General features: G+C 46.8%; 1 protein-coding gene across 8 annotated transcripts in view; it reads left to right on the top strand.

Annotated features, from left to right (window-relative positions):
- IL34 (interleukin 34) overlaps positions 1–17,336 on the top strand; it is a 61,174-nt gene extending 43,838 nt beyond the window's left edge. For 7 of the 8 annotated variants that reach the window (XM_027857916.1, XM_027857920.1, XM_027857919.1 and 4 more), the window contains 5 exons: positions 4,286–4,407; positions 8,997–9,074; positions 12,999–13,160; positions 14,493–14,625; positions 15,730–17,336. In XM_027857916.1, coding sequence (XP_027713717.1) covers positions 4,286–4,407; positions 8,997–9,074; positions 12,999–13,160; positions 14,493–14,625; positions 15,730–15,950 — 716 coding nt within the window. In that variant the 3' untranslated portion in view covers positions 15,951–17,336. The remainder of the gene's footprint in view (positions 1–4,285; positions 4,408–8,996; positions 9,075–12,998; positions 13,161–14,492; positions 14,626–15,729) is intronic. The other variant, XM_027857922.1, reaches the window with a different exon arrangement.
- Positions 17,337–22,788: the final 5,452 nt, after the last annotated feature.

Raw genomic sequence — 22,788 nt, 5'->3', positions numbered from 1 at the left:
GCACAGATGAAGGAATCTGTGGAGACCTGCCTGGGATTTGTGACATGGAGAAATCACAAATCGCATCTAAAATTTTTATCAGTGAATCATCAATCAGGCCCTATAGTCTAATTCTGGACTGTGCGATATGAATGAATAAAGCATTTTATTAAGTGCTTTTTCTGGCACTGGAGATGCAAATAGAAAAGCAAGACAGATAATCTCTGGGGCAGACAACGCAGAGAAAGTTTCAGCTGCAAGTCAGATGGAAAGGTCCCATGATGTAGACATAGGAGTTCAGAGAAGGGGCGAGCCTGTGTGGGCTTGAGTGGAATCACAAGACCGTTAGAAGTAGGAGGGAACTTAGAGATCATCTCTGTTTGGGTCTTCTTAAGTTAGATTAGGTAGTGGGGGCAGCTCCATGGTGCGGAGGATAGAGCACCAGCCCTGGAGTCAGGAGGACCTGAGTTCAAATCTGGCCTCACACATGTAACACTCATTAGCTGTGTGACTCTGGGCAAGTCACTTAACCCCAATTGCCTCACCAAAATACAAAACAAAAACAAACAGACGAAAAAAGTTAGATTAGGTAGTGCTGCGTGGTGGATAGTGCCCTGGCCTTGGAGGCATGGAGATACGGGTTCGAAATCTTATCTAACACTTACTAAGTGTGTGATGTAGGCATGTCATTTAACTTCTCTGAACCTGTTTGCCCATTTGCAAAATGGAGATTACTGTAATACTCAATATGGCAGGCTTATTGTGAAAAGGCCATATAAATGTCAGCAGTTATTATTACATAGGAGGAAACTGAGGCCCAGAGAAGTGAATAACTTGCTAATGAGTTAGTGGCAGAGATGGGACGAGACCCCTGGGTCTCCTGATTCCAGATCCAAGGCCCTGCCTCCTCATTGCTTAGCCAAATCGTACCTGTTCTCCAAGGCCTGGCTCATGGAGAGCCTTCTCCCAGAAGCCTCCTCTGATGACTCTAGGACCCATTGACATCATTGTGTGTCCCTTTGTATTCTGACCCCTTCCTACTTTTCCAGTCTTCCTTTCACTTACCAGCTATCTAGGGACACTGGCCTCTTTGCTCTTCCTTGAACCCGACACTCCTTTTCTGGACTTGTAGTATTTTGAATTGCTATCCCCTTCTCTACCTGGATCTCTCTCCCTCTTCATCTCCAGCTCTTGGCCTCCCTGGTTTTCAATTCCACCCTCTACAAGAAGCCTTTCCCTGGTTCTCCCTAAACTTAGTGCCTTCCTTCTCTTGATTATTTCCAAATTATCCCGTATGTAGCTTGTTTGCATGTTGTCTCCCCATTAGACTGTGAGCTCCTTGAGGGCAGGAACTTTGTTTTCTCTTTCTTTGAATCCCCTGTGCTCAGCACAGCGCCTTGCATGCAGTAGGTGTTCAATAAATGTTTGTTGACTGACTGTCCAGGAAAATGAATGGGAAAAAGCAGATCATATTCATCTCTTAACAGTGGGGGTTAGGCTGAGGGAACCTCCCTGCTGCTTCCTTTCAGCTGGCTTCGGAAAGGCTTGCAAAATCACATTCCTCTCACTTAATGCCTGAAGCCTTTCTTGGACTCATAATGACCCCCAGTGGTAAAGCTTGAGAAGTTTTTAGGCTTTGGCAGACTACACTTGGAGAAAAAAAACAATCCCTGCCAAAAGACCCAGCCACAGCCATTTGCAGTGGTTTCTTAAAAGCCCCTACGTGGTGTGATGGAGTAAAGTGTTGGACTTGAAGTCAGGAAGACCTGAGTTCAAATCCTCCTTTAGACATTAATCAGCTACATGACTCTGGGCAAGTTATCACTTAACATCTGTCAGCCTCACTTTCCTCATCTCTAAAATGGGGATAATAGTACTGATTTCACAGGATTGCAAGGGTCAAATGACATAATAGATGTAAAGCACTTTGTGAACTTTAAAATGCTGTATAACCGCTTCATTAGCAGATTAGAGAAGTCAGTGTCTTGTAGCAGTATCAGTGTGGAACTTTAAAAGGCCTAGGTCTGATAGCTTATAGGATTTGTCCTTCTAAGTATCCCCCAGGGTATTCATTTTCATATATTTGTTTAACAAACGTCAATTCTGTACTTGCTATATGCCAGGTACTGTGTTACATGCTGGGAATACAAAGACAAAGATGAAACAGGTCCTGCCCTCAGAGAGCTTACATTCTGTTGGGGGGAAACAATATATACACCAATAAATAAATTCAGAATATCTGCCAAGTAAAGACAGTAAATGCAGAGAGTTTGGGGGAAGTGGTAGTGACGGCTAGTGCTACAGATCTCAGTCTAGGTGACTCAAAGGTGAAGAGAAGGGCCTCCAAACCCCATATCTAGGGAGGGAGACTGCTATCAACAGGAAGGCAGAGTAGGCTCTGGGGACAGATAGAGGGAGAAAATATTGATAAGTGTTGTCAAATTTGGGAAGCTGGGACGGAGATCTGGGTATAGAAATAGAAAGGAGGTCCTAGAAATGACACAAAATGATGAAAGGTAGGGACCAACCTACAAATAGATGTTTGGGATTGGTTGTTGTTCAGTCGTGTCTGACTCTTTGTGACCCCATTTGGGGTTTTCTTGGCAAAGATACGGGAGTGGTTTGCCATTTCCTTCTCCAGCTCATTTTAGAGATGAGGAAACTGAGGCAGACACAGTTAAGTGACTTGCCCAGGGTCACACAGCTAATAAGTGTCTGAGGACAGATTTGAACTGGGGAAGATGAGTCTTGCTGATGTCAAGCCCAGTGCTCTGTGACATTGGCACCACTGAGCTGCCCTAGGTGGGGTGGGTTATTTGAGTGATGATTTGAAAAGCACTGGATGTGCTACCTTCCCCCATCCCCCACTGGCCTATTCTGGTGCTGAAATTTTTACCATTAGATTCATTCTTTTGGGCTTTCTAACCACACCTGCTACACCCTCCCCAATTAAAACACGTTTATTGCTAAGAAGACATTATTTGCTAACACCTTAGTGAGAAGTTTGCCAGTTAGGCCTCTGGGAACAGGGAAGAACAGGGATGGCTGCAAAGAGGATTCCTGTAGACACAAAGACAGACTTTCCTCCATTTTTGCTGAGGACCAGCCCTGCCAAGAGGGCCCTCAGACTATCACAGTGCCAGCCTTGTGAAATCTTAGGCCTCAGAGGTTCTTCTCACAGGTTTTCTTAGGTGGAAGGTGAGCCACAGAACAAAGAAGGAAATGGCCATGAGTAAGCCAGCGGGTCATTGGCCTTCCTTCTGCTGACTCCCATCCTGCCCAGACTTGGAAAGTGACCATGTCCAGCCTGGAGGCAAAGTTACTAAGAGTCTGGTCCTAGGAAGGGGTCTGTCCCCCATCCTACGCTGGAGTAGATTAGGGGTGCCATTGTGCTGATGAGAACAACAGAGATCCTCCTTAAAACTGAGTTTCGGCCCCATAAGCCCATAAGTTAAGAGTGGCTAGGGAAGGAAGGCAGTGTAGACTCTAGGGCGAACCAATTAATGTCTACACATTTGTGCCTGGTGTGATTTGCCTTGGCCAGAAACTCGGCAAAGCCTTCTCTAGAGAGACAGACAGACCTGCCAGGACCTATGGTCCAGAAGCAGCTGATGGTTGCCTTGATGAGTGTGTGTGTCCCCAGCACTTCAGCTATAGTGAAGAAAGTGCTGGCCCTGGCATCTTAAGACCAGGGTTCAGATCCCACTTCTGACGCTTGCTAGATGTATGATCATAAACCACGTCTCTTAATTCCCCTAAGTCTGTTTCTTCCCCTCTAAAGTGAGATAATAAGACTTGTAGTGGCTACCTCATAGGACTGGTAGAAGCTCAATGAAGACAGCGCTGAAGAAGGGAAGAAACATTTATAAAGCACCTACTATGTACCAGGCTGGGTGCTAAGTGCTTTACAAATACTATCTCATTTGATTCTCACAACAACTCTCTGAGAAAGGTGCTGTTGTTTTCCCTGTTTTACAGTTGAGGAAACTAAGGCAAACAGAGGTTAAATGACTTACCCAGGATCACACAGCTAGGAAATGTCTGAGGCTGATTTGAACTCAGGTCTTCCTGACTCCTGGGCACAGTGCTCTGTCCACTGTGCCACCCAACCGCCCCCAATGTAGCTAAATGTAAATTATCACCATCATCATTATTGTTATTATTATTACTCTCTGGTATTCTGGTGGAGACTAGATTCCAGAGACCCTCCCCAAGGCTTTCTTCACTGCCAGGAGGGTCTGGAAGCACAGCAGACATTGGAAGGGACTAACCTCCCCCTGAATGCTCTTGTGTTTATGATCTGCAGGTTTCTGGTTTTGCCTTGGCATTGTCGTGGGGAGTGAGGGCCTGGAGGCCCAGACCAAGGAGTGTGCCATTACAGGGAGCCTCCGAGACAAGTTGCAGTATAAGAATCGGGTCCGGTACATGGTGAGTCCGTGGGGCCGACCTGTCCTCTCTGTGGGTAGCTCCCCAGGCACCACTGGAGTCACAGGCTGTGATTTCCAGTCTTTCCTCACGCACCCACCACCCTGAGCTGTCCATCCCTGGGTCTTCCTTCTAGGTATTCCAATATGGAGACAGTTGTTATTGTTTGTCCTTTGTTCGTGAAGAGGACCGTGACATCAGAAATCTGATGCCCTGACTTACAAGTGAATTGGTTTTAAGTGAGGGAGGGCTGTGCAGAGGGGTCCAATGGGCAAGATATAGATCAGGACAACTGGAGATGGCCCCGATGGAGACAGTAAGGAAGAGCCGCTCTTGGAATTTACTGTGCTTACACAACAGCTAGAGGCCAGAAACTCTCCCGTCTCTTTCCCTGTCTCCCTTACCACCCTGGAATTCTCCTCCCCCAGCTTCTCAGGCAGTGAAACAAAGATAGGTTAACCATGTAACAAAAACCATTCCAAGAAAACAAAAGCTAAAACTGAAAGACCTACACTTTTATAGCTGCTGCAGCAGCTGTTTCCCTGGTGGTGTTTTCACACCTGGTGGTGTTTTCACACCTGGTGTTATTCTTGCTAAGAGTCCTTAATGGAGGTGTTTGTTGGTGGGCTGTTCGGTTGCTAGGCTGTATGATTATCCCACTTCCTTTAGGTATTCGCTTGGCTATTCAAAAATGGACTCCAAAAAAAAAAAAATGGACTCCAGGAAGCCTCTGAAAAAATTTTTTACTGCTTTTCTGGGTCTCAAGATCCCAGAAACTGGCCTGTTTGGTCATCTTTGGAGAGTTATACACAGATTTGTGGGTGACTTAGAGCTGCTTAGGGGGTGGGGAGGTTGTGACTCGCCCAGGCTCACCCAGTTATTATGTATCAGAGAGGAGATTCGAACTTGGAAGTCTTCCTGACTCCCAAGCCAGCCTTCTATTCAAATAGTATGTTGCCTCTCATGGGATACACATGTAACTCCTCACTGTCACTCGTGGGATGTATGGATGGGGATAAGGACTGGATCTGTGAATGCCTTGGTATAGGGTGAGAAACCTGTCTACTGCTAAAGCTGGTCGGCGTCTTCTCTGTGACTTCAGGTCTGAGAGAGCTGCCTTGAACATTGAGGTGACTTGCCCAGGGTCATAATTTTGAATGTATCAGAGACGGGATTTGAACCCGGGTCTTCCTGGCCTCGAGGCTAGCTCTGTGTCCGCTGTACCATGGTAGGGTGCAAGTATCTAACAATCTTCTCTTCCTTTTGAGTTTCTTCTGCTGTTCTTAGAGCCCTAGCATCTCCTCTGTCTCTTTGCCTACCCTAGTTATGCCACAGGCCTGGACATCCTGTCCAGTACCAGTTTGTCTCTTGCCTTGCCAACACCTGGTCCTTGTGCGGAAGTTAGACTACTCCTTGCTCTCCGTTGCTACTTGCACCCTTTCCCTGTGCTGCTGTAGCCTCTCCTCCTCTGAGGTTCACTCTGTCCACATTTGTCACCCAATCCAGCTCCTGCTGGCTCTTATGTATTGGGTCAGGTCATTCTCTGTCCTTTGGCCACACCCTTCGCCTCACCATCCTCCACTTCAAGAACTCTGAAATTTCTTTATCTGATCCTAACCTCTCATCATTCCATCTCTCCCTATGTCTCACTCCTCTTCTAAGGCTATTATCGATCCTCACCTTCGCCTTTAACCTTTCTACCTTTCTGGGCTCTACCAGCCCATCACCCTTGCCATGGCTTCACTCTCCTTTCTTTTCAATCTTGAAACTGTTGATAGGTCAAATCTCCACTATCCTGTGCTCTCAAATCCCCTAGCTTTTTTGTTCAGTATTTTTTGTATTTCCGCAAACCTACCTCTGGATGTCTCCCACCACCTGCCTCCTCTGCTCCCGCTCACACGCTGCTGAAGGCAGGTCCTGAACACAGGAGGACTGACAAGGTCCACCAATATTGTATGTTATCTGATGCCATGTAGGCTCTCACTGGAGCAAGGCAACCAACACTTTTACTCTTGCCTCCTTCATTATTCTCTAGCTCACTCCTCCCAATAGCTCTTCCAAGCCTTCTCTTCTCAAGTCATTCTTTAAGCTGAAGACCCTCTTGATACTTTACTGAGAAAACAGGACATTAGCCACAAGCTTCCTCTTTCCCCTCTCTAGATTTCACAACCCCCTGATATTGACTTGCATTCTCTCCACCTTTATCCCAGTGTCTGACAGAGAAATAGTTTTTCTCCTCACCAAGACCAACCCTTCTACATGTATTCAGTTGTCCCATCTTCTCCCATGTTCTGGCAAATTACCCTCACAGTTATTCCTCCTCTCTCTAATATTGGGTCTCTACTAGAGAATAGATCTTGAGTTATCTACTGGCTCCTTCCATGGTGCCTACAAACATTACCCCGAAACAAAACCCCAAACCCTCATGAGACTCTGCTTTCCCCTCAAGATATTGTTTCATATCACGCCTTCTTTCTTCAGTCAGATTCCTTGGAAAAAACTGGCTTTTCTCATCCCCTTGTCTTCTTGTCTTCTTGCTTCTCAGCCTTTTGCAATCTGGCTTCTAACTTCAGCTGAACCAGCTCTCTCCAAGGTTACCAGTGATTTATTAATCACCTATGCTAACTCTTATGGCCTTTTCTCAATCCTTATACTTCTTGACCTCTCTGAAGCATCGACTACCTTTTCCTGGATACTCTCTCTTTTCTGGGTTGTTGTGACCTTGCTCTCTTTTGATTCTCTACCTATCAAATGAGAATTAAATTTAAAGTGCTTAGTCCAGTGCCTGACACATAGTAGGTGCTTAGTAAATCCATCCATCCTTCCTTTCTTCTTCCCTCCCTTCCTCCTCCCTCCTTTCCTCTTTCCCCATCTCTTTTGCTACATCTTCATCCATTTCATAGAACCTAATTCTGGATATACCCCAAGGCCCCATCCTGGCCTCTTTTCTCAGTCTCTACTCTTTCACTGGGTGAACTCATCAGCTCCCATTATGATCTCTATGAAGATGACTCCCAGGTCTATATATCCAGTCCTAGTCTCTCTTGATCTCCAGTCCTTGATCTCCAACAGCCTATTGGACATTTTAAACTGGGTGTCCCACGGGCATTTCAAATGCAACGTGGCCAAGACAGGACCCATTATCTTTCCCCTTCAAACACTATCCTCTTCTGAACTTCCCATTTTTTTTTGAGGATACCTGGGCATCCTTCAAGGGACTCAGTTTTACAGCCCTAGAGACTTTCCAAACTCCTCGCTCTCCCTTATCGCACTTATCTACCCAACTTAACAGTTGGCAATCTTGTCATTTCTGGCACAACATCTCTTGCACTCGTCTCCTTTTCTTGACTATCGTGGCGATTGTCTTAGTTGAGGCCCCCATTGCCTCTCACCTGGACGATTGCATAGCCTCTGGATCGGTCCTCCAGCCTCATGTCTCTCCTCTCTTTAATCTGGCCACCACAAACTTGACAAAGCGGTTTTCTGAAAGCACAGGTTTAACTGGATCATTTGTCTACTTGGTAAGCTCTGCTGGCCCCCTATCACTTTTAGGATCAAATACAAATGTGTTGGTTGGACATTTAAAGCCCTTCCCCCCCTGGTCCGAGCTTACCCTTTCCGGGGTTCCTATTTTGCTGTCTAGGATTCAGCTAGACTTGTCTTCTTGCTGTTCCTTACTTGTGACCCTACATCCGTGGTCTCTGGGCCTGGGCCCTGGCTCTTGCCCAGGCCTGGACTGCTCTCCCTTTAATTTCTACCTCAAAGAATCCCCTTCAAAACTCAGCAAAACTGTTGTCTTTTGTCAGCTTCTTGGAAGTAAGAATTGTTTCATTTTTTTATCCATGGCCCCAACACAATGCCTGCACGTAGTGGGTATTTTATTTACTATCTGTTTAAAATATTTACATATGATCTATTTCTGGCCATAGTCTATAGGAATATGCTTAGGTCCTTAAAAGTGCCCTTTTCTCCACCCTTCTCCCACAAAATTACTTTCTCTGCACTTTATATATATTTTGTATTTATTTAGCCATTCCTGCCTTTGAAACATACTGATTGTGTGACCTAGGTTGGCCCTGGAGTGTCTAAAACCATATGAGCTTTTGTACAAAGCAGCAGTAGCGGAGAAACAATTTTGAAAGACATAGGAACTCTGATAGGTACCAAGGGCCACCTGTGTCTCCAGAGGACCAGTATGAAATGGGCTATGCACCTCTTGACGGATGCTGGAGTCAGGGTGTAGAAGGGGTCATAGGCCGTGGGGCATGGCTAATGTCTGAATCTGTTTGGCTTGACTCTACATAGGTGTTACAAGGAATTTGGTTTTCTTTTTTTCTTTTTTCACTGAGACAGGGGTAGAAGAGGCAAAATAGATTTTGTTAATTGGAAAAAATTAATTGAATTTTTCAAAGATTATATGAATTGCAGAGAAATTGCTATTTTATATCTGTAAAAGTTAAAATTTCTTACCTACATCAATGAAATCGCTGGCCCTGTATTTTTAAAAAAATCCCTAATCCCTAGCGTAGTTCCCCAGCACACAGTAGGTTCGTGAATGCCTCTCACCTTGTGTTTCCTCCTTGTGTCCGCAGAAACACTATTTCCCCATTGACTACAGGATCAGCGTGCCCTACGAGGGAGTGCTCAGATTGGCTAACATCACCAGGCTGGTAAGAAGCTCCCTTTCCCATGAGCCCATTCACATTGCAGGGAATGCAGGGCTCCATGTCACTTGGCTCTCTTCATCTTGGTTTTCTCTGGGGTGTCATTCTCCAATCCAGCAACCAGACTCCAGTGGTGGAGAGGCAGGGTATCCAAAGCCTCGTATCCCCCAACTAATCGGGGCAAGATTGTAAGTTTTTCAAGGGCAGAGACAATGCCATTTGGATCATCTTTGCTCCTCAACACTGAGCATAATTGCTTGTATGTAACAGATGCTTAATAAAGGCTTGTTAGGTGTACCCCCCTCCCCCATGACTAGCTGTTTTAATCCACATTCTCTTGAGACACTGGTGTTTGTCTTTGAGGCAGGTTAAGGAAAATCTCAGGGAGGTTCAGCAATGTGTCATTTTCCCCTCAGACCTGATCCCCCCTAGCAGTCCAAGGATCTCCTTCTATTAAAAGTAACCCACATTTACCTAGAACTTTCCACCTAGTCGTCATCAAAACAACCCTGGGAGTCAAGTCAACAAACGTTTCTTAAGCACCTACTATGTACCTGGCATTCTGTTAAGTGCTGGGCATACAAAGACAGGCTTGAGGGGCCCACAATCCAAGGGGGAGACAGCATGCAAACAACTATGTACAAATGAGATCTAGACATGCTAAATTGGACAGAATCACTGAGGGAAGACACTAGCATTATGGGGGGTCAGGAAAGACTTCTTGGAGAAGGGAGGATTTTTATCTGAGACTTAAAGGAAACCAGGATATGGAGATGAGGAGGGAAGAGCACTGCAGGTTTGGAGGACAGCCAGAGAAAATGCATTGAGTTGGGAGATAAGAGTGTTTTGTGTGCGGGACAGCAAGGATGAAGCATGTCACTGGATTACAGAATAGATTGGGGTGGGAGGGGGCTGAGAGTAAAGTATTAGAAGACTGGAGGGAAGCAGGAAGGGCTTTGAATGCCAGAGGATTTTGTATTTGATGCTGGAGATGATAGGGAGCCACTGAAGCTTATTGAGTAGGGGGGTGATGTGGTCAGATGTGCATTTGAGGAAGATCACTTTGGCAGCTGAGACAAGAATGGATTGGAGTAGGGAGAGACTTGAGGCAGGAAGACCACCCAGTGGGCTATTGGAGTTGTCTGGGCCTGAGATATCATGAAGAATATTATTTCCATTTTACAGAAGAGAAAAGCAGAGCTCTGAAATGTTAAGTGCCAAAGTGCAGTTAAGTGCACAGCTGGTATCTGAGATGGGATTCAAATCCAGCATGCTCTCCACTTGGCCATGATCCTTTTCTTTGGTCACAGTGGCCCCCAGAGATAGCTGCTTGGCTGGAGGAGGTCACAGGATTACAAGACTTCAGCAGATTACTTAGTCCATCCATAAGTGAACTGGAATCCCCTTTGCCGCATTTCTGATAAGGGGTCACCTAGCCTCTCTGCTTTAGGATCTCCAAGGACAGCAGCCGATTACACTTACGCACAGCTGTATTCATTAGGAACATTTTCCTGAAGTCAAGTTGAAATCCAATTCCATTTCCATGGGGTCTACCCACTGTTCCTAGCTCTGCCCTTTGGGTGCACAAACCAGCTTCTCTGATCATTGTCTTACCTCACAGCCTTTCAGATACTTGAAGACAGCTATTAAGTATCTCTTCCCGTCCTCCCTGCCTCCAGTTCCTTCAAGTGAAGTCCCTTCACCGTGCTGCTTGCCTTCTTCTGGATGAGCTGCAGTTTGTCAATGTCCTTCCTAAAAACCTAGGTGCCCCAAACTGAATAAGGACCTCTGGATGTGTTCTGCTCAGGGCCTGAAGTCAGTGGAAATGTTACTCTTATACTGAAGACTTCCCGTAGCCTAAGATTGAAATAGCTTTATTGGTTGCCTAGATCTCTCTACCTCTTCTAGCTTGGGCACCCTGATACAAGAATTATCTAAGGATTCATAAGTGCCAGTGACATACTGCTGCCAATCATACTATCAATATGCAGATGCATGAAAAACCAGTTTATTATGTTATCAGAGCATAGGCTCCCTGCATACGAAAATCAGTGAGCCCTGAGCAGCAGCTTCAACAATCTTAGTTTTAGTTGCTGGGGATAAGCACCTTGGAATTTTATAGAAGTCAGGTGGAAGGTAGTGATTTATACATTAAAGAACAAATAGCAGACAGAGAAGAACTGTGTCAGGTAAAATAATAAACTAGTCAGTAAACATTGGTGTCATAGCTGGAATTTGCAAACTAACCATTGACACTGGAGCTGTAATTCAATGTGTCAGCTTGATTCTGCAGGCTGTAGCTGGTTATGTGACCTGTGAATCTTAAGTAAATGGAAGCAAGACAATTAAGCCAAAATTTTTCTTATCACAACTCCTATCCTGTACCTGTGCAATTGAATTTTGAACCCAACAGATAGAAGAAATGTAATGAGGATAAATATAAAGTCTGTTTCTTTGTCAAGATCTTTTTGAATTCTGACAATCATCCATTGTTAGCTATACTTCCCAGGTTTGTGTGATGAACTAATTTAACAATTGTGATATCCTTTTCTTCAGCCAAATTACTGACCATCATGTTGAACAGCACAGGGACAAGGATGGATTAATGGAACCTTCCACTAAAGATCACCTTCTCGTTTGACATTGACCCATTAATCACTGCTCTGTGCATCTAGTGATGCATCCAGTTCTGATTTCATCAAACGATAAGCCAACCTAAGATATCAGGAAAGATTCTGTTATATGCCTTGCTGCAGTCTCAGTATCTCTTTGTAAGTTCCTGTAGCCCAATCGTTGCCTCTTGACCATGGTCCTACAATAGGAGCTCCCTCAGCAACTCCACCCCTTGAAGGTGGCCCCTAGGACCTCTTTGGAAATTGAGTTTATCAGGTCCTCCTCACTTCGTAAGGGGATGGGATATTCTCATGGGTCAGAGGCATCACAGTTTGCTCAAGTGTGGATTACTTGTAGTTAGGCTGGATCCTTGGAATGAAGGGAAGGTGAACTTCGTGCCTTGTAAAATAAAAGCGTGCTTTTCTGTATTAAAACAGAAATTGTGAAAACTTACATCAATCTATGGAAGCCAGACAAGGAAGGGAATGATGGTGGAGATACTAAGCCCCTCTTAGCATTGGACACATCCTTTAGGACAATGTCAGCTTTAAGTATGTTGCGATTTCTTTTGGTTTCTTTGTAATTTCGTTCAATAAATATTTAATTAACAACTTCAATGTCCAGGCACATGTGCCTTTTACTCATGCCTCCATGATTTGGGAGAATGAGTTTGTGGAAGTCCCAGAAAATGGCCAGGAAAAAGTCTTATCTGAGTGGAAAGGTATGCCAGTGATACTTGGAATCTTGTGATCTACTCAGGAAGGCTCATCAGTTTTAGTGAAGCAGAGTCTGGTGTGGATGCGGGACTAGTGCTCAACTAGATGCAGTGCTGAAAAGATATAATAATCACACTACCTCCCAAAGGCTCATCTTCTTGTCAGCATTCTTACTGGGTTCGGTGGTAGTCCAGTGGGTATGCTCTGGCATATACTCAGAAATTGCCCCAAATGGAAAATTCTTTACCTTTCCCCCACCATCTCCAACCTACAAATAACAGTCATGTAATTTATTAGTCACGTCAAATAACACACCCAGACCAGCTAGATATTAAAACCATGCAGAGCAAGCTGCGATAACATGGCGCCTGGGTTTCTTGATTTCTTTTGCTTTCCTCCTTGTCTTCCCTCTCCCCATTCTTTCTCTCCATTGGCTGGAGGGAGAGCCTGGCACATAGTAGGTGGTTAATAAAAGCCTGTTGATTGATTGGAGGGGCATGATCGAAGCCAAGTTATGTTTGTGATAATGATGATGACACTAATAACTCATGTTTCCCTAATACTTCTAAGATTTCAGGCTTTTTACTTGGTTCATTTGCAGCAGCAGGCAGAGGTGAGCCAGCCAAATCTTCGATACCTGTGGGCCTCACTGAACTGCAACACTATGGAGATCATCCAGAATGTCCTATTGGAAGATCACCCATCCTGGAATTATATTAAGGAAATATATGAACTTCTGATCTACGTCCGGGAAATTGCAATGGTAAATTATTCCCTCTAGGCTCTCTTCCTCTCCCTTTTGCCAAGTGGTTGAAGAGAAGGGGTTAGCATTGACCCCAGCTGACCCAGAGTATGGGAAGCAATGAATTGGGGCTGTATGGCAGGAAGTAGGGAGGAGGCAGCCGGGTGTGTGTCATGGGCACTGAAGGCTTCTCCATATGCACATGTGTGTGTGTATGTATGTATATATATATATATATAAAATATATTTTTATGTATTTTACATATAATATGATATATAATATATATTCTACTCATCCTTCGAAGCTCTGCTTATATTCCACTTCCTCCATGAAGGCTTTCTCCGATTCTCCAGCCCATGGTGACCTCTTCCTTCTCTCAACACTTAGAGCACATCTCGGTTGCCTCTCACTCTCTGATTGTTGGGTGTCTGTCTTGTTTCTCCAAATAGTCTTGAAGCCCCTTGAGAGCAGAGACTAAATCTCGTGCCCCTCTTGTATCCCTCACCTAATTCCCCAAGCCTCAGTTTCCTCATATGTAAAATGTATGCCAGACATCTGAAGTATTGATTTTATTTTTAGGAGGGACGCTGTTAAGCTGGAGAGTGTCCAGAGGAGGGCTCCAAAGATAGCAGATGCTAGAGGAAGATTCGTGCTATATTAGGACTGATTGAAGGCATTGGGAATGTTTTTTCTGGAGAAGAGGATGGTGACTCTCTCCAAGATAAGCCCTTTGCAGGGCTGCCACGTGAAAAGGGCATCAGATTTGCTGTTCTTGGCCCCAGAGGACAGTGGGTGGAGGTTGCAAAGGAAAATTTAGGCTGGATGTAAGGGAAAAACTGACTAACCATTGCAGCTATCACAGAGTGGAATATTCCACCTTGGAAAGTAGTGGGTTTCCTGTCACTTGAGACCTTCAAGCAGTGACTGGATGACCAGCTGTTGGGTGTGTTGTATGGAGGAGCTATGGGTGGCCACTTGGCTTCATTGGCTCCTGCTCCTCCACCATATTGGTTCTGCCTCCTTTTGAGCTTGTTACAGGGTGGGGCTTGGACCAGATGGTCCCTGAGGTCTCCTGCTTCCCAGAGCTTCTGTGATTTTTCTTCATGGGCCCTTTAAGTATTAGAAAATCATGCCCTTTGGGGTCTACTGGTGTTTAGGTTAAAAACCCCTGTTCCTTCTGCTGTCTGATGGTTTCAGGTCCTCTCACCTCCTCTGGCTGTGCTACCCGCTTAAGTGTTGCTTTTAAAACAAGGTGCCCAGAACTGAACGTAGGTGTGGTCAAGACCAGCAGACGACTGTGGTGCTCCCGTTTCACAGAGCGGTCCTGATGGCTCGGTGTGTTTATCTTCTAGGACCTGCAGGTGGACCCACAGGTGGCAACAATCTTGACTCTTGCAAACTCAGGCAGGGACCGGAAGTTGGTGAAGCCAAAGGCACTCCTTGACAACTGCTACAAAGTTATGGACCTGCTCTACTGCTTGTGCTGTAAGGATGGCAGGGGGAGGCTGGGGGAGTGGGAAGGAAGAGGGTGATGGGCCTCTTCAAGGCGATGAGGGAGCCCTCAGGACCTGGGTGGGTATCCATGAAGTGTTGACACATGTCCTACCTGCCCTGTACCACATGCCACATGTAATGTGAGTCCTGTGTTTCCTTACCTTGAACTGGGGAGCTAGAGATGTTTAGCTTGGAGAAAAGGAGATTCAGGGCAGGGGACCTGGTCCCTGTCTTCTGGTTTATGAAGGGCTTTCATGTTGGGGTTAGACTTGGGCTTTTTTTGGCCCTGGAGGGCCAACTGAGGCACAGTGAATGGAAGCCAGAAAGTGGACAATTTAGGCTTGATGTCTGGAAGAGCTTTCTGATGACTGTAGCTATGCCCAAGTACAATGGTCTGCCTTCAGGTGGAGGGCTGTCCCTCATTGGAAGAGGCTGGGCGACCATAGTGACACACCATGTGTTAAGCCTTTGCAAACCTGTGCATCATCATCATCATCATCATCATCATCATTATTATCATCATTTTTTTTTTTTTTTGGTTAGGCAATGGGGTTAAGTGACTTGCCCAGGGTCACACAGCTAGTAAGTGTTACGTGTCTGAGGCTGGATTTGAACTCAGGTCCTCTTGAATCCAGGGCTGGTGCTCTATCCACTGCGCCACCTAGCTGCCCTATCATCATTATTATTAATGAGATTCCTTTTTAGGTATTGTGTAGCTACTCTTCCAACTTTTAAAATTCTGTGACTTTCACGTGGATGTCTCAAGAGGTGGTATTCACCTGGGGGCGGTTCACAACATTTCCAACAGATTCTCAGTGTGTTAATTCTAGTGGCATTTTTTTATGGACTCGAGAAGGGAAGGTGGCTTTCCTTGGAGGATAGATTTAGAGGTGTGGAGATCATCTAATGATACTCCCCGTCATATTAGAGATGAAGAAACTGAGACCCAAGAGATCAGAGGCCTGTAGACCTAGAGATGTAAGAGACTGTGAAGGTCCAGTCCCCTCATTGAGGTTAGGTGGCTTGCCCAGGGCACACACATAAGGAGAGAAGTGGGATTTGAACCACGGTCCCGATTTCTGTCTTCTCTCACAGGTAAAGAGAGCAACATCCACAACTGGGAAGACTGCGTGGTCCCCCAAGCTCAGCCTCACAGCCACCACCCCCCTCCCCAGTGTGCTGGCCCAGCCACTCTGCTCTACCGTCATTCACGAGCCCAAACATCCGTGGTGGCGGAGAGGGAGCTGAGGCCCCCCGAGGTGGAGGCTGCCCCTCCAGGGAAGGCCAAGCTGGGAGAAGAGCGCGTTATACCCTGAGCATGTCCTTCTGGTCTTGACTCTGCTCTGGAGCCCAGGGGGAATGCTTGGGCCCAGCCTCTCAAGCCTCTCAGGCCTGAAATTCTCACCTCAGCATTTGGGAGGGAGGCCCTTGAAATCCCCACCCCACCCCCATTCCCATCCTGGGAATAGTCCCTTGTGGAGCAACTCAGAGAAGGAACCCCTCTTCCTTCTGGGGAGATCTTGCCAGAGAAGAGCTAGGCTGTCTTCTTACTCACTTATCCCCAAGAGCCTAGTCTCTCTCTCTTTTTCCTTTTGCCTCAGAAGCCCTTAGTGACTGGAGTTGGTGCGGGCAGGCCTCGAGCCCCTCCCAGAGGGCTCTGCCTATGGAACAGGCCTGTCTTACTTGTCTGCTTTAGCCCTTGTCTTCATGGTTGGGAAATAGATCCCAGGCCTCTGCCAGAATGAAGAGATGTGGGGCTCCTCAGTACCAAGAGAGCCGAGGCAGACCCCAGTGGAGTGGGGCAGAGTGTGCCGTCAGCGGCAGTAAAGCTGAGGAGTGGCTGATGGGGGAGCAGCCTGAGCTTCTGACCCCAAATTAGCCCCCGGTTGAGTCTGTGCCTTCAGTTTCAGTGAAAGTAAGATCCATCCCTGCCATCTGCCTCCCTTCCAAGGGCGGAGGCCAAAAGCAGGAAGGGGAATGTTGTAAAAGTGCTTTGAGCTCCTTGGAGCCAAGGAACACTGGGGAAATGTAGGGCTGTTGCTGAGATGGAGGAAGAGGGGAGCAAGCTTTCTGTAACGACACCCACCAGCTGTTCTCCAGAGCTGATGGCCTGGGGTGCTATTCCAGGAGAGCTAGGAGGTACCTAGGAAGGGGAAAAACTCGAGGCTGGTGAGCTTGCCGTAAGCCTACCTAGTACTGGAGAATGCCCCCTGCCCAGTTGGGACATATCTCAGAGAAGGAAAACCACGTTCTGTAGAGTGAAGGGAGTGCTAGTATTCCGAGGTCAAAGGAGGACGCCTAGAAAGGCTGGCAGAGAAGCTCGCTGGGCCAGATTGCTGCAGGCCCTTTGGCCCGGGGTTGAGAATGGTGGTGGAGTTCTTCTGGGAAGGGAGAAAAACTACGGGTCACTGCTCTTTGAGAGCTGCCATCCCCTGAGGAATGCTTCCAGGAGGCCCAGGGAGGAGCATCTCATCAGCTTCTGGGGCTGCTGCTCCCCTTGGCCTTCGGGATCTGCTGGGGGTTCTGGGGGCTGCATTTTGGTGTGTGTGTGGGGGATTAGAGTGAGGGGCTGCCCTCACTTGAGACAACAGCTTGGGGACTGGGGAGGAGGAATGGGGTGTATTAAAATGCCATGTCTTGCCATGCTGATTCTTTTCCATTTCTTTAATTTTTTTTCTATTAAATCCTTGTTTTTCATTTTATTTGTTTTGTGACTTTGTGTTTACCCAAATGAGGCAGGGGTGTAGTGCTCTTCCTCAGGCCCTCTTCTGGTTGTGACGTATCAACTTTTGCCAGGCTGTGAGCCGCCAGGCAGGACAGGAGGGTTTTTCCTCCAACACTCTTTTATAGGATCAGAGATCTGGAGCTGGAAGGATCATCCAGTATAAATCCTTTTCTTTTGCAAATGGGAAAACTGAGGCCCAGAAGGTTTAAAGTGTTTCCCCAAGGCCACACAGGTTGTAAAATGACAGGTGGGATTGGAATCCAGGTCCTCTGACTCTAGACTCAGTGTTCTTTCCATGGTACCATGTTTCCTCTACTTACTTTAACTCTAGCCCTCCCCAGGGTCTTTCATCTTCCCCTGCCTCAGCTTTCTTTTTTTACCTCAGTAGGACAAGAAGATGCTCACAGCAGGTTCAGACTAACTCGGGAGGGGCTGGGGAGCCTTCCTGGAGGCTAAACTTTGCCCGCCCTTGGGGGAGGGGAGCAGTTCTGTCAGATCATGTACAACTGCTTGGGGGTTTGAATTTACTCTGCTGGCATGGGGCTTACACCCTTGGTTTCCCCTTGGAAGTTGATCCATTTTTCCAGATGTTCACATTTGGAGTGGAAAGTCTGATCCACATTCCCTCAGAGGGACAGGAACGTCCCCGCCTCCCAAGGGCTTCAGAAAACCCCAGCAGAGGAGTGCCAAGGCTGCCAAGCAAAGGGGAAAGGAATAAACATTTACTGAGTGCCTGCTGTGTGCTTGGCACAGTGCTGAGTGTATAGCAAATATGATCTCATTTAAGCTCTTCCCTCCTCAAATCCCCCATGCATCCCCCTCCACCCAGTCTCTCGGCTGAGAGCCCTGCCTCATACTCTATGGAAAAAAACGGAGATCTTTTGCCCTGAGTTTCCTCATCTCCCATCAGTCATATCTGCCACTGTCCTTCGCCCATCTCACATGATGAAATGGCTTTACTACTGCTAAGGCATCTACCTGTAAGTGATCTTATTCCGTCCCATCTCCTCCATCAGATTGCCCCCTCTGTCATCCCCAGTTTTCCACTTATTTTCAACCTCTCCCTCTGCACTGTCTACAGACATGCCCATGTCTCCCCCATCTTGAAGAAACCGTCACTTGATCTTCCCTGCCAACTTTCATCTTATATCTCTTCTGCCCTTTTTAGCTAAACTCCTCAGAAAGGCCGTCTACAAGAGGTGTGTCCACTTCCTCTCCTCTCCCTGTTAACCCTTTACAATCTAGCTTCCAACCTTATTCCCCCTGAGCTCCTCTCTCCAAAGTTACCAATGATCTAATTGCCAAATCCTGATTCTCCTTGACCTCTCTTCAGCCTTCTACACTGGTAATCACCCTCCTCCTTGGTGCTCTCTTCTTTCTACGTTTTCCTCCTCCCTCTCTGACCTTTCCTGAGTCTCCTTGCAGATCACATCTTCTAACTGTGGGTGTCCCACAGGGTTCTATCCTAGGCCCCCTTCTCTTCTCCCTCGATACTGCTTTACACATGTTCTCTTCAACTGCAGTGGAAATAATTACCATCTATGCTGATGATTCTCTGATCTACCTATCTTGCCCCAACTTCTGCTGACCTCCACTCTCACATCTCTAACTGCTTTTTAGACATCTCAAACTGGATGTCTGATGGACATCTTAAACTTGGTATGTCTGTAATGACTCATCTTTCCCTCAAAACCCTCTCCTAATTTCCCTGTCACTGTTGAGGGTAACTCTATGCTCCCAGTGTCTCAGACTCACACCTAGGAGTCATCCTGGACTCCTCACCATCTCTCAACACCCTCCACATCCAATCTGTTGTCAAGATTTGTAAATTTCACCTTTGTATCATCTCTCAAATATGCCCCCTTCTCTGATGCTGCCACCCCTCTGATTCGGGCTCTCATCACTTTATGCCTGGATTATTGCAATAGCTGTGGGTGGGTCTGTTACCACACATCTCTTCCCCCTCCAATCTATCCTCCATTTAGCCACCAAACTAATTTTCCTAAAGCACAGGTCACTCCCCCCACTTCAATAAATTCGAATGGCTCCCGATCACTTCCAAGAACAAATACAAAATCCTCTGGCATTCAAAGCCCTTCATAACCTAGCTCCTTACTGCCTTTCCAGTCTTCTGATTCCTTCCTCCTTGGCATACACCTTTCTCTCTGGTGACACTGATCTCTTTGCTCCATGAAGAAGACACTTCATCTCTCAGCTCCGGGCATTTTCTCTGGCTGTCCCTATGCCTAGAATGCTCTCCCTCCTCATTTCCACCTGCTGTCTTCCCTGGCTTCCTTTAAGATCCAACCAAAATCCCACCTTCTACAGGAAGCCTTTTCCAACCCCTCTTCATTCTATTTCCTTCCTTCCTTTCAATTATTTCCTATTTCTCCTGTCTATAGCTTGTTTGTACATATTTGTTTGCTTCCTGTATCCCCCATTAGATTGTGAGCTCCTTGAGGGCAGGGATCTCCTTTTGCCTCTTTTTGTATCCCCAGTGCTTAGCACGGTTCCCGGCACATAGCAGACACTTAATAAATGCTTATTGACTGATAAGCTGTGCATTTTTGTGTCCCTTTGTCAAGGAGGTCGAGGGAAGAAGTTCCCTTCCCGTCCACTGGTCTGGGGCCCATTCCACTTTGGGACGGCTCCAGAGGTCAGGTGTTTCCTTACTGAGAGCCACCATCTGCATCTCTGTAGCCACTAATTAAAGGTTCCTACTACTGCCCTCTGGAGCTAAGCATCGAGTCTATTCCTTTTTTCACCCGATGCCTTTCCAAATACCTGAAGATATCTATGAAAGTCTTTGTAACTTCTCTCTCCTCCTTCCCCCAGGTCCCTTATTGCCAGGTTTTTTTGTTTTTGTTTTTTTAAACATTTCTAGTTCCTTCAACAGATCTTATGTGGTGTGGACTGAAGAGTTCCTTCACCATCCTGGTTGTGTTCTTCTAGAGATCCCAGATCTCCACTCCTGGGCTCCTCCCTGCCCCACCCCCCAGGTTTTTGTCTTATCTGGCCAGGAACAAAGCTTCTAGGCTCCTTCCTCTCCAGGCCTCTGTACTAATATTCTCCTCCCCCCTTTCTAGCACCCCTTTATGTAGTCTCCCATTAAAAGGTAAAGTCCTCAAGGTCAGGAGCTGTCTTGTTTCTTATTTGCACATATATATGTGTGTGTATGTATATCTGTCCGTATATACATACACACAAATACATATATACATATGTCCTCAGTGTTCCAATGTTCAGCACAGTGTCTGGTACATAGTAAGTACAGAATAAATGCTTTATCTACTCCAGATGGCTTTGGATATTGTAGAGAGAGCCATCAACCCCAGGAACCCAGGAAATGAGGATGATTCCCTCCCCCCAAACCTAGCTATACCTTTTTCATAAAAGCAGCAGCAGGTAATGCTGGCTGGCAACTGGCATGAGTGCTAACAGCCTTAGCCAGATTCGTGATCTTTCGTGACCACCCGATAGGTGGCCGTCCCAGCTCTGCTGTGAAGTCCTCTGAGATAACCCATTCCTTTTCTGGATGGCTCTGATTGTTTCCTGGCTGGGTGCTTTAGACTCACGTAGTCCCCAAACTGAGCCGACGCTATGCCTTGCATGGGAGTGGAGATCGTGAAACCAAAAAGCCAGGACCGAGCAAGTGTCCGTGTTTGTAGAAGAAGGCTCAGAAAGGAGTAAGGCAGAGGGAAGAAAGGAGGTGGGTAGAGGTGGGAGCAGCTGAGTAACAGGAAGCCAGGCAGGAGTCTTGAAGAGGCATTCGTTAATTACAGTACAGCTTTTATTAATACTGGAGTGTTCACAGTGCGTCTGTTACTTGTAGCAGTGACTATTCAACTCAAGGGCTGGATCATGGTGGGGCAGGAGGGAAAAAGGATAATTTATCCAAAGTCCAACAAACAAACCAACAAAAAGAAAGGAAACGATGGCTGGGTAGAGGGGTAGGGGAGCAGGTGAGGAAAGGGGAGCCAAAGGGAAGACAGAAGTATGGGGCAAAAGGGAAAATAAATTAAAAAAAGAAACAGGTTAACAACAGCACCAGAAAAGTTACGTCAGTCGAAAGACACTTTTGAAAGGGATTTTTCTCTGTACAAAATGAAAAATAAAACAAATCCCCAAACTAAACAAAAAAAAGTTGTCTATGTGGTGGTATTGTTGGCTCCGGTCAGAGAGGGCTGGCGGGCCAGGGCTTACGTGGTTATTACTAATCACTGACAGGACAGGGCTGGGCTAGGGCCCACAAACAAGGGCAGAATTGGAGCTCTATATACAACACCAGGGGTGCTTCCAGGGCAATGGGGATATGATGGGCTCAGCCTAGGGAGGAGTATTTGGGGGCATCTTCAAAGGCTCTATGACTTTCCTGATTCTCTCCTGCTCCTCGTCCTTCTCTCGCATCGCCTTCTCCTCTAGTTTGTACTATCTCATCACTCCAGAAAAGCATGGCATGCAGAGGGTGATGGGGGCCTTTTCCTTCTGGCAGAAAGAGCATTTCTCATTCCTGACTGAAAGGGGCCAAAGAGCAAGAGAAAGAAGTGTTACCATAAGAGTTGAAATGAGGAAAGAGCATTCATTCTGTCTGGTATCTTGCTAGCCCTCCCAGCAGAGCCCTCACCTGAAGCCTTACAGGAGGCTCCCATTGTTTCTAACCAAGGGACGAGAGTGTCCCTGGACATTTTGGAGAAAAGCAGTGGGGCGGCCATTGGTATATCTTTTCTCTGTTTGCATGGAACACCCAAAAGAGGGAACTCAGGGTGCTAAAGTAATGCAAGGCCAAGGTCAGAGCTGGAATCTCCCCAGCGGAAAATTCTGCTGCACAGCCATGGAGCGAGCCACCCCTAAGCCTATTGGTCAAGAGGGAGAATGGGTGAGAGAGTGGAAAGCTTGACACCCACACATCCTCACTGGCAGTGGGTCAGAGTATCCTTTCTCCAGCATGTTTAGACACATAGTTTGGAGCAGGGGCTGGGGCCTTTGCACAGGCCATAGCAAGGATCTTCTGACCCAACAGGCCCCTGAAAGTACCTGAAAAGCAGTCAAATGACTTTCCTGGCATATAAAGGAGCAAGGGAGCGGGGAAAGGGAAGGCACAGAGGAAGAGGAACCCCTTATACTTCCCATCATTTTACACCAAAAAACTGCTCCTCTACACCCCCCCTCCCCCAGCACACACACTACCCCACCCCTTCCCACCCCAACCACACTCACTGGCTGCAACCCTCAGCACGTCCCACACTCCACACCACCGCAAACCATCAGCTTACATGTGAAAATGCCAGGCCCATCACACCAGCTGCCTAGCAAATTCCTGTCTGACGCTTTCTGAACTGGCTACTCTGCCCCAAAGAGCAACCTTTGCTCTCCGTCCCCTCGCCATCCTCAGTACCTGCTACTTGGCATCACCACCACTCGACCTCCAG

The sequence above is a fragment of the Vombatus ursinus genome, unplaced genomic scaffold (genome assembly GCF_900497805.2).
Source record: "Vombatus ursinus unplaced genomic scaffold, bare-nosed wombat genome assembly UNPS02012515.1, whole genome shotgun sequence".
Taxonomy (NCBI): domain Eukaryota; kingdom Metazoa; phylum Chordata; class Mammalia; order Diprotodontia; family Vombatidae; genus Vombatus; species Vombatus ursinus.
This window is presented reverse-complemented; position numbering and strand designations above follow the sequence as displayed.